The 10,993-nt window shown below is 42.1% G+C and overlaps 1 protein-coding gene across 1 annotated transcript; it reads right to left on the bottom strand.

Moving 5' to 3' along the window:
- Positions 1-709: 709 nt before the first annotated feature.
- On the bottom strand, positions 710-10,726 carry LOC309529918 (glutathione S-transferase-like). Its single transcript, XM_082218395.1, has 7 exons — positions 10,595-10,726; positions 8,562-8,668; positions 7,677-7,728; positions 6,855-6,987; positions 5,244-5,385; positions 4,670-4,801; positions 710-999 (listed from the first exon to the last, which is right to left on the bottom strand). The coding sequence occupies exons 2-7, from the start codon at positions 8,646-8,648 to the stop codon at positions 877-879; spliced, it is 669 nt and encodes a 222-aa protein (XP_082074521.1). The 5' UTR covers positions 8,649-8,668; positions 10,595-10,726; the 3' UTR covers positions 710-876.
- Between the last annotated feature and the right edge of the window lie 267 nt (positions 10,727-10,993).

Raw genomic sequence — 10,993 nt, 5'->3', positions numbered from 1 at the left:
TTATTATAAATAGTTAAAACACATATACAGCATCTCAAATGCATTTAGGATTGGGAAAAAAGCAAATGCTCATGGTAAAAAAGAGGCCCGTTTATCCAGATGGGAAATCCTGTCAGTAAAAAGAAATGTGCAGATAGAGAGCACTTGTCGGGTTTCAACAGGAATGCTATTTCACAGGACAGAGACAGCCACACTCAAAGCCCTGCTCTGAGTTATTGTAGAGGCATCTTATGAGATCTTTGCAGGAGAAACTGTCCCGTGGGCTGCAGTGATCTCTTGGGTGTACAGTGGTACCTTGGGTTAAGTACTTAATTCGTTCCGGAGGTCCGTTCTTAACCTGAAGCACCACTTTAGCTAATGGGGCCTCCTGCTGCTGCCGCACCGCTGCTGCACGATTTCTGTTCTTATCCTGAAGCAAAGTTCTTGTGGCTTCAATAGAAGTTTGATCAGGCAAAGCTTCCCCACAACTGCACAATCCAATGAATGGGAGAAGGAAGCCCGGCCGTATTAAATGTGGGGAAAGGGTGGCAGCCTCAGTCTTTGGGTAGGGGTCACCTTGTTAATTCCTGCTTGTTATGTATCCATTTGGGTTAGCGTTTAGCTGCCGAATTGTCAAACTTGGCTTTGTTTATGCAAAGCACCAGCAGGAACTAGTGGTGGTTGGACAGACATGTTATTGGCTACTCAAGAAAAACATTGCACAAAAGTATAAAAGCTGTAGAATGTTTTATTACATTTCAGTGTAGCGCCACACAATATTACCATCTTTTACTCTTGTTGTTCTCACTGTAGCTTTGTGAATTTGCACCCCAATTTGTGCCCAGTGTAGTTGTAGCTACCTACAACTGAGGTGAAATAATTTTGCTTTGTTTCAGTTTATCCATAGAAAATCTTCATGATCCCTGGCACATCCTTAACTTCCATTGGTGGTTTTCTTGGACTCCCGGGCTGCATAAATTTCTTAACTGTAGGGATGCTGCTGATTCTTACTTTAAAAGCCTGAAAAGAGAAACAGCAAAACATTTAGAAGAGAAAAGGAGAAGTCTTATAGCAAAAATGGTGGCATTCCTGAAGAATCATCTCTCACCATGATGGTAGTACAACTTGATCATCAATACTGAAACTATTTATGAGAAACTTTATTATCTACGAAACACAGTTATTTCAAGGTTGCTCCTTTGAAGATGGAAGCCACTATTTGCAGGCTTGTGAGTTGCTTTTAAGAGTCCACGGTTAATTCACAAATGGCTTATCCATGAATATGGGCCTTATTTGTGTGATGGAAACCCAAGTCACGTTTCAGAGACGATGGTGTTTTAGATATGCAAAGGGGGATAAAAGCTCCATACTAGAGCTCGGCTTATGCTTCAGTAAGCATACTGAGCTCTCATCTGTGTGGCCTGCCGCTTTCCTTTATATGGAGGCTGAAGATATCCAGAAAGGGGTGCAAGTATAGATCTACTAGTTCGGCTGAATTAATGGCACCATACTTATGAGCTCCAGAGCTGCTGCTCCTATTAAACTACTAAGTCCTAGTTTAGGATGTGTGCCTGTTGCCATGTGATGCTGTAGCACCCTGCTTGTGGTTAACGCTTAGCTGGAATGAAATATTCAACGCAGCAATAGAGAAATTAAAATAATAATTTATTTGTCAGACAAATAAATGAGAGACACAGTGGTATATGGTTACCAAAGCTCTGCCCACTCCAGCCCTGATGGCCAGCACTTATATTTCCTCAGCCCAGCCCCCTTGCTCCTCCTTTGGCTGCCTCTGTCCAATCAGCCTGGTTGAAATTCCTATTGGTTGTTTGCTAGAACCAATCATAAAAGATACACCCATTTCCTATTACCTTTTATGGGAGACAAAGAGCTATATTTCCTTCTATCCGTAAATGGGAGACAAGTAGCCATATATCTTATATTTGCCTCGACCAGGCACCTTAATTACCAGATAACCTTTTTGCCCTATTGCCCTATTACCCTGTTGCCCCTTCACTCCAAAACAGATGGCTAAAACAGATGGCTCATGGTATTAAGTTTTGTCTAAACAGAGATCTTGGGTTCACCTTCTCACACACCATCAATGAAATAAGAATCTAACATAAGAATCTAACATTTCTTACTTTCTAAATCCTTTGCATAATTACATTAAGCCAATATATTTCATACATAACATAGATAGATTTTTAGAAGAAAAGGAACTTAGTAAAAGCAGTTTCAAAAGTAACCTCTTCAATTTACAACTCCCTTTCCTAGCCAGCTGCTGTTCCTATTAGCTCTTGCCCTTTAACCTTAGGAAAATATGGTTCAAGTCTTCTGTTAAACAATAAATTTTACTATTTACCAACTCTTAATTAGTGTTTTTGCAGCTTGATTGTATTCTGTAATTTGTAGGGTCAATGTAACCTTTGCTCCCAGCCTATATTTCCCTTTTACAACTTTGAGAAACGTGTCTCCTGTTACTATTATAAATCAGGGGGGCCCTGTTCAAGGAGATAAACAACTGCCAAAGTACTTAGCCAGCTGCTTTATGCCTGGCATGAGACATACAAACATTTGCAAATATATTTTTTAAGCTCATTTTAAAATGCAGGCCTTGATCTGATGCCTCAATGCTACATGCTCAATCACCAAAACACACACGCACACATATACACTATATGCGTACAGACATTTTTAAAGCCTGGGAACCTGCACAATCTATCTGTTGTATACCAGCAAAGGTCCCCAGAGAATAACAGAGCTGTACCAAGTACGCGGGTCCACTCACAGGTCAATTTATATAGAGTCTATATACCCACAGTTTTTAAAACAACATAAATTTATCTTGAAAATGTGTGCCGGGTATACGTTTGTTATATACTCAGCTACTTATTGAGGAAGCTCACATTCTAAACATGCCAAGTTTGGAAATTCAGGATTCAGCCTTGGAGTGAGGGCTGGTGGAAGCAGAAGAACTATCAGTGTTTAACTACAGTGACAAAGCTAATGTCTACTGATGCTACACTTATCTCCCCATCCCCGACCACAGACAAACAGGCATCCCATTCTTTCATGCAGGCAAACACGTCTCTCCCCTGACTCCTAGCAGTGCCATTCCAAGCTCAAGGGTGTGAAGTACAGCAACTGCTACCAGTGAGAAACCAGATATAATATAATATAATATAAAGCTAAGATGTAAGGGACACGGGTGGCGCTGTGGGTTAAACCACAGAGCCTAGGACTTGCCGATCAGAAGGTCGGTGTTCGAATCCCCGCAACGGGGTGAGCTCCCGTTGCTCGGTCCCTGCTCCTGCCAACCTAGCAGTTTGAAAGCACGTCAAAGTGCAAGTAGATAAATAGGTACCACTCCGGCGGGAAGGTAAACGGCGTTTCCGTGCGCTGCTCTGGTTCGCCAGAAGCGGCTTAGTCATGCTGGCCACAAGACCTGGAAGCTGTACGCCGGCTCCCTTGGCCTGTAAAGCGAGATGAGCGCCACAACCCCAGAGTCGGCCACAAATGGACCTAATGGTCAGGGGTCCCTGTACCTTTACCTTACCGAGTATACCTTGGAAAACGGAATATGGAGTCTCACTTTGGGGCAGTTTGACTTGAATGGTATTTGCAATTAGCAGACATATTGTTCCCTATGGTGTGTCGCTGCTTCCAACCCCCTTGCTATTCTGCTACTCTTGTCTGGATAGTGTGCTCTAGCACAGTGTTTTTCAACCACTGTTCCGCGGCACACTAGTGTGCCGTGAGATGTTGCCTGGTGTGCCGTGGGAAAAATTGAAAAATTCGAAAGATTTTTTTTTTAAAAAAAAGTCAATTTTTCGCCCACTAGGCGGGCGCTGGACTGTGTCCACCCTATTTTCCATCCGTCCTGGGTGGGGATCAGATTGGATGGGATCGGATGAGAGCGGACAGGCGGTCCGCTCTCATCCGATTCCCCATAGAGAGCAGCGGGGCTCTGACATCTCCCTCTCCGCACACAGTGGTGGTGCGCCTCGTGATTTTTTTCATGAAACAAGTGTGCCTTTGCCCAAAAAAGGTTGAAAAACACTGCTCTAGCACAGAGGTAGGGAACCTATGACCTTTCCCTTATGGACGGCCTACATTTCCCATCAGCCCCAGCCAGCATGGCCAGTGAATGGGGTGGATGGGAGCTGCAGTGCAGCAAGATCTGGATGGTTTCACAGCTAATGAGAACTTGCAAGAGCCAGGGAACCTGTACAGTGGTACCTCAGGTTAAGTACTTAATTCGTTCCGGAGGTCCGTTCTTAAGCTGAAACTGTTCTTAACCTGAAGCACCACTTTAGCTAATGGGGCCTCCTGCTGCTGCCATGCCGCCAGAGCCCGATTTCTGTTCTTATCCTGAAGCAAAGTTCTTAACCTGAAGCACTATTTCTGGGTTAGCGGAGTGTGTAACCTGAAGCGTATGTAACCTGAAGAATATGTAACCCGAGGTACCACTGTACCTACTTAGGCAAGTTTTTAATGTTTGATGTTTTATCGTGTTTTTAATGTTCTGTTGGGAGCCAGCCAGAGTGGCCTGGGGAAACCCAGCCAGATGGGCGGGGTGTGTATCAATCAATCAATCAATCAATCAATCATCAATCATTACAAAAACAACAACAACACCTGTTCATCTTTTATCTTTTATAATAAGTTGTGAAATTGTGTTGCTTACCTTTAAAAGAGGGAATTGGGAGAGAATATCAGCCTTCAGCTCTTCTGCCATTAAAATGGCTTCAAGCAGTTGAATATCTGCTTTGCTGAGCTGATTTCCCACCAGGAAATTTTGCCTGTGATCTTTGAGGACCTACAGAGCGGGAAATGTTTTAAGAGTACTTCAGCTACATAAACAAAATGGAGACTATATATTTGGGCAACTTTTGTAAACCAAGCACCCAGATAATATTGCATCATGACATGAAGAGGATTTGGATCAGTACTGAGGTAAGGAGTGCCAACCCCCCCCCCCCACTTCATCTGAAAAGCCACTGCACCAAAAGTGAGAAGCTGGGGTATTAACACGCTGTGTGCTATGCTTACTCTTCTCTCACACCACTAAAATGTTTCCTTTTAGCTCAGGACATGGTCTAAAATTTACTGTTGCCGTTTGGAAAATGAAGAATTAAGAAAATGATTTCTGACAGACCAGGCAGTCCTGTCAACATTACCAGCTGCCAACTACAGTTGAGCATAGGTGACTCTGTTCTCTCAAAAGGGGTTGTAAGTTCCGTTCCTTCTTTGCCTCGTACCTTTTCGAAGGCTGGGAAGTATCTGGTGGTGGCTTTTTCGACAATGTTTGCAAACTCCTTCTCCCTCGTGTCAGCTGGCCTGATGGGAAGCATCAGCATCAGTTCATACAGATCCATAGTACCTTCACAATACATATCAATCCTGAGGGAAAGAAAATGTTGTTGTGACTGGATCGCCAGGGACCATGGGACTTGGTGTGGTACATTGAAAATCGCGGACACCAATAAAGCTCGTGTGTCAATGGTGGGAAAGTGTTTCTTCCTCTCAGATAATAACAACAACATCAGGAATAATATTTTTTAAAAAAATATTGTGTAGCCACTTCAACAATTCAGAGCACCTCACCCACATAGAAAGACGGCAGCGAGGAACTTGAACCTCAATTTGCTTATTTCCTCCTCACACCTGATTCATGTTCCTTTCATGTCATTTCTTTTCAGATGAGATGCTTGAGGTATGTGTGTGGAGGGGGGTATCTTTTCAAAGTGATTTTTAAGCTGCTCCAGGAATGTTTTTTGGCTGAAGGGTGGGCTTTAAAAAACAACTCAACTCAACCAACTCAAATAACTCAATAATAAAATCATACGGATATCCCTGGGTGCTAGACCTGTTGCCCCTCTGTAGCAGGGATAGAGAAGCTGTTTACCTCCAGAAGTTTATTTGGTTCCTACTTCCATCACCCCTGACCTTAGGCCATGCTGGCCAGGGCTAATGGAAGCAGGAGTAAAACCACATATGTAGGACAGAATGGGATTGTGAAAATTAACCGCACAGATCTAGAGTCTTGTGGCAACTAATTCCTATTTGTATGGGGCTTTCCATGCCAAAGCCTCTTTTACCTTGTTCTCTGTGGAAAGCCCTTTAAACTATACTCTTTTCAGAAAACAGCACACATGGGCACTGGACAAATGGATATAACAACAACAACAACACAATGGTAAGACAAACAGAACCAACACAAGAGGGAGAGGGGAGAATTGAGTCATCTCAGTAGAAAAACAGGGACAATGCTTCTATATTTTGGAGAAGGTATATTTCTTCCTTTGAAAGAGCCCTTTTCTCTCTCAGTGTCTCTCAGTCTCAGTCTCTCTCTCTCTCATACACCATAATAAAAGTGCTTTCGGGATAATATCATTTGTCTGATAGAAAAAACACATTAGCAGGAAATGCCCCTATTTTCATGGGCATAAATATGCACAATGAACAAAAAACTGTATGATTTGCTGATCAGTCATAGAGACATTCTTCAGTTTCACTTTTTTTAAAGCAAATCATATTAAAAATCAGAATTATATAAGCGAAAAGGGGGGGAATGGGAAAGGTGTCTTGACCTCCAGTGATGCAATCTATTGAGATTAAATGAATGTCTAGGGCATGAACTTTGGAGAAACCACCTTGATTTCAAATGAACCAGTCCACATGAACTAGTTGGGAAACTGAGAGATGATATTAGCTCACATTGCTCAATCTTGAACCTTTTTTGTTTTACTTGGCAGTCACAGGGAGTTGAAATGCGCTGACTCATAGCTTGTCAGCAGATTATATCACAGACTAGAGATTTCTTCTTGGATCATGCATTAATAACAAAACTTATAGAAATGTTACAGTACAATGCTCTCTGCTTCACATCCTTCCCATAGAGATTGTATTTGGTTGCAATGTAGTTGAGAATAGCTCGCGTCTGCACCATCTTCATCCCATCAATTTCCACCATGGGCGCTTGTTGAAAGAGCAGGACTCCATCTTTTCAAAGGAAGATGAAAAGTGTCATTTCATTCTCCCAGTTAATTACAAGGACATGTGAATTTTCAGGAACATCTGACATGCTTTGAATCTGAGTATTTACTTCTCCATTGTTCCTTTCTGATCATAAAGTTTGCCTCTGCTTTTTTTTGTATAGTGAAGAATGCTTTTGCAGAAATGTGCTAAACCTGTACAGCAAACACACAATGGAAAACTAGTTTTGTGTGTATATGCTAAATCTGCTCTCTAGCTAAAAACAAGCAAACTGCCCTGCAAAATGCAGTGTTGAATATCATGTGTTGAAGGTTGCTGTCTATTGTTAGGAAACTCTCTTCACTTTCAAAGGACAGAGTTAAAGGCAATACAACCAGATAACAACTGTAAATTCACACATATTCTTGCCGAAAATCGTGCACAGGTAACTGAGATTAAGGGCACAATGAAGAACTGGAGAACTTTGAAAACACCTATGATTAAGACTGGAAGATAGTCCCACTGAACTCAATGTGGCCCACATGTGAGGAGGCATATGTAGAATTGCAGTGACTCTTCAGAGTAGATTGTCTATTCTTCATATTGTACAGGGAATCCATCTAGACTATAAACTTGCTCTTTTAACTTCCGTGTAATCTTGGTGTCTGTGTGATTATCCTCTAAAGTATCCTGAGATATTCAGATGTCATACTCACCCTTCCTTAACTTTTCCAGATCTTCGTTTGACTCAATAAATTGTTCTTCAAACTAGAAAATAAAAGAGGCAGAAGATTTCAAGGGTCTCATGAAATAATTTCAGCTGCCATAAATAGCCCAGAGTTTTTCAAGCACTGGAGGAAATTTCATGGAAACCCCCTAAGTAATCTCCTCTTCTGTTGTCATTTTTTTGGGAAAGCAATACGAGATAGGAACGTGCCACAAAGCATGGGAGGGGATTATAAGGGCTGGGACAATATTAATTCCACTGCTAATGTCATTGATGGTTGAAGTGGGGATATGATATTAAAAGTGGTGTGAGTCGGAAAGCAGTTCATGCCCTGAAACAGGGAAGTCACAAAAATGGATGTCTTGGTGTGAAAGCAAGGCCAGCCCAAGACTTTTCTCTGTCTGAGACAGAACACCAAATGGTTCCCCTGCACAAGTCAATTTATTTCGGCACATGACGCAGAAAATCCCTGTCCCTGACAATAAAGGTGCCACAATAGTGAATGAAAACACTGTAAATGCGACAATTTGCTACCCTTCCAGAATAATTAAAATCAGTCACCCGAGGCAGGTGCCTCACTCTGCCATATGGTAGGACTGGACCCAACTGCCTGAAATGGATTCCTAGTCTGCATGCCTTCAAAGCACTTTGAAAGCACATGACTTCTCCCAAGGAATCCTGGGAGATCTGGTTTATCCCCACAGAGCTACAATTCTCAACACCCTCATTTATGTATGCACATAACAGCCTTGAACAAGCTACATTTCCCCATATTCTTTTTTTTGTGGGGGCGGAGAGGGATGTGCTTCAAATATGCGGTTATATTTACAGCCTTAAATAAATGGTGGGTTTTAGATAAATTCTGAAGACAAACCTCGACCCCAGCTGCAGCCAACAGCCACCTTATGGTTTCCATCCGGCCTCTTCCATTGATGTAGTAAAGCTTTGGTTTCCCAGCCATGTTTCTAAGTGCTTACTTTTCTATTATGATAACAGAGAGATAGAGAGATGGTGTTTAATAGAGAAACAACTACCGCTAGAGAAGGACAACTTTTTAAAATGCTGGTTGGTGATTGCTTGTAGCAGGATTTCAGATTGAAGAAGAAGAAGAAGAAGAAGAGGAGGAGGAGTTTGAGTTTGGATTTGATATCCCGCTTTATCACTACCCGAAGGAGTCTCAAAGCGGCGAACAATCTCCTTTCCCTTCCTCCCCCACAACAAACACTCTGTGAGGTGAGTGGGGCTGAGAGACTTCAGAGAAGTGTGACTGGCCCAAGGTCACCCAGCAGCTGCATGTGGAGGAGCTGGGAAGTGAACCCAGTTCACCAGATTACGAGTCTATCGCTGTTAACCACTACACCACGCTGGCTCTCTTGTCTAACGGCTTCTTGTCTGTTGGTTTTTAAAAAAACAGTTTCATAATCATGATGCACAAGCAGATATGGCATATCATAGTAAAGATAAAATTGAAAATGAGTTTTTAAAAATAATGAATGTTTAACCCTCATTAGACGGCCATGATCCACAGAGGCACAAAATAGTAAATTCCCCCCTCATTCCTGCGCTGTTGCCATTGTCACTATCTGCCTTGTATCTCCTAAAACAGCTCTGGAAACCTGCCTCTCCAGGATGGCTAGCTATCAGGGATGATGGGATTTTATGGTGATGGATCACATCTGGAGCCCACCTCCATCCTAAAACTATTTCAGATTTCCTCACAGAGACACTCCCTTCTCTCAACCAACTTGCCCCAGTCTCCACCATCCATAAATTGCCAATTTAATGAAAAGCAAAAGATTTGCCTTGCCTTCCTTGCCCCCTCTTCTTGAGGTTTTGAATCCTGTTTGGTCCTTGCCTTTGTATCTATGCCATGGCACCATTTGGACAACAGCAGGTGCTGCAGAATGGACCCATAAAACTCACCCTTTAGCTACTTAGGTGGCAATTCACACTAGAACTTTGCAAGGCAATAAGCCAAAGTCAGCCTTCCCTGTTGGAGAGCTGAGTTCGCAGGATGCTGGCATAGGAACCTCGCTTCCAAAAATGTAATGGATCTATTTCTCTGGACAACTACATGGTACGTTGTTTTCACTAATAAATGCATTTATATGCACACTTTGTGCATTTTCATGCACTATTTGTCTGGAGGTATTTGTCAGGTATTTGCAAATCTCAAACGAGAGCTATGTTTCAGGTGGCATATTATTTCAGAAAATGCAAATTTGGCACGTTAAAATGCAAACTGAATCAAATTTCTCTCGATTTCTTGAAATGAAGAATAAGTAATCAAGATAACAAACTTTTTATAAAAGAATGGAAATGGTTTATTGAATATTTGCAGATAAATTGCAAACAGATATAACCACCGGCAGGATTATTGTAATAACCTGCAGTTTCATAAGAGTACAGTATATATTTAAAGTCGATAATTAAATGAGCAAATTAAATGAATTTGGATATGCAGAAGATATTAAAAAATAAATTTAAGGAACCGCAGAAAGAGGGGAAAGGAAGACAGACTTTGAAATGTTAAAATGATTGTAAAATTAATGAATATTTGAAAAGTATATATATATTTTTAAAATCAAATTTCTCTCCCAACTCTACCCAACACTCCTTTGAGGTGCCACCAAAACCCTCAACCCACCGCTATTTGATTTTTAGAGTTCTGCCACTGTCCAGCTCCTGCCTTTGGTCTATCCAGACAGAAAAGCTTCTTTCACAAGATTACAGATCTCCAGAAAATCCTACCACCACGTTTTAATGTTCTGTTGGGAGCCACCCACAGTGGCTGGGTAAAAGAAGAAAATCTTTGGGCAGAGGTGAGGTCTTTGGGAATTGTCCCTGCACCACTCCTCTGTCAAGGGTGTCACTCTTGAGCTATGACTCTCCAAAGGAATTGCCTACCTTTGACTACTAACCTGCTGGAAGTCCTGCTGGGCAAGTGATACTTCTTATGAGACAGAGCAAAGGCTGAACTTGTGTGCATCAAGTTTATAAAAAGCTCAGAAGCTCCACCTTCTTTTTTGAGACTTTTCACCTAGGGTCAAATCAGTTGCACAAAGTTAATCCACAATGGGAAAGGTTCTCTTGCAGGTACATAACATGACGCAACTCAGTTTAGTGTAAATCTGTGCCGCTGCATTGAGGGCAAACGTTAATGTCCTTATCATAATTAACCCAAGCTCTTGTATCACTGGGCAGGAGGCCACCACAATCTTTGGCTGCAGCTGCTGGCTAGGAAATATGGACAAAGGTCATCTACAAAGGAGTTCCCTGCTGGTGGCACTCACCTTTTGAGGGGTT

This window comes from Podarcis vaucheri (genome assembly GCF_965113315.1).
Source record: "Podarcis vaucheri genome assembly, chromosome: 3".
NCBI lineage: Eukaryota > Metazoa > Chordata > Lepidosauria > Squamata > Lacertidae > Podarcis > Podarcis vaucheri.
Note: the sequence above shows the minus strand (reverse complement) of the source record. Positions and strands in the feature narration are given on the sequence as shown.

Coding starts and splice junctions, on each gene's coding strand:
- LOC309529918 (XM_082218395.1), bottom strand. CDS start 8,648: ATGGCTGGGAAACCAAAGCTTTACTACATCAATGGAAGAGGCCGGATG. Junction 6,988..7,676: donor TCTGGAAAAGTTAAGGAAGG/GTGAGTATGACA, acceptor TCCTTTGAAAAG/ATGGAGTCCTGCTCTTTCAA. Junction 5,386..6,854: donor GATGTGAAGCAGAGAGCATT/GTACTGTAACAT, acceptor TCTTTCCCTCAG/GATTGATATGTATTGTGAAG.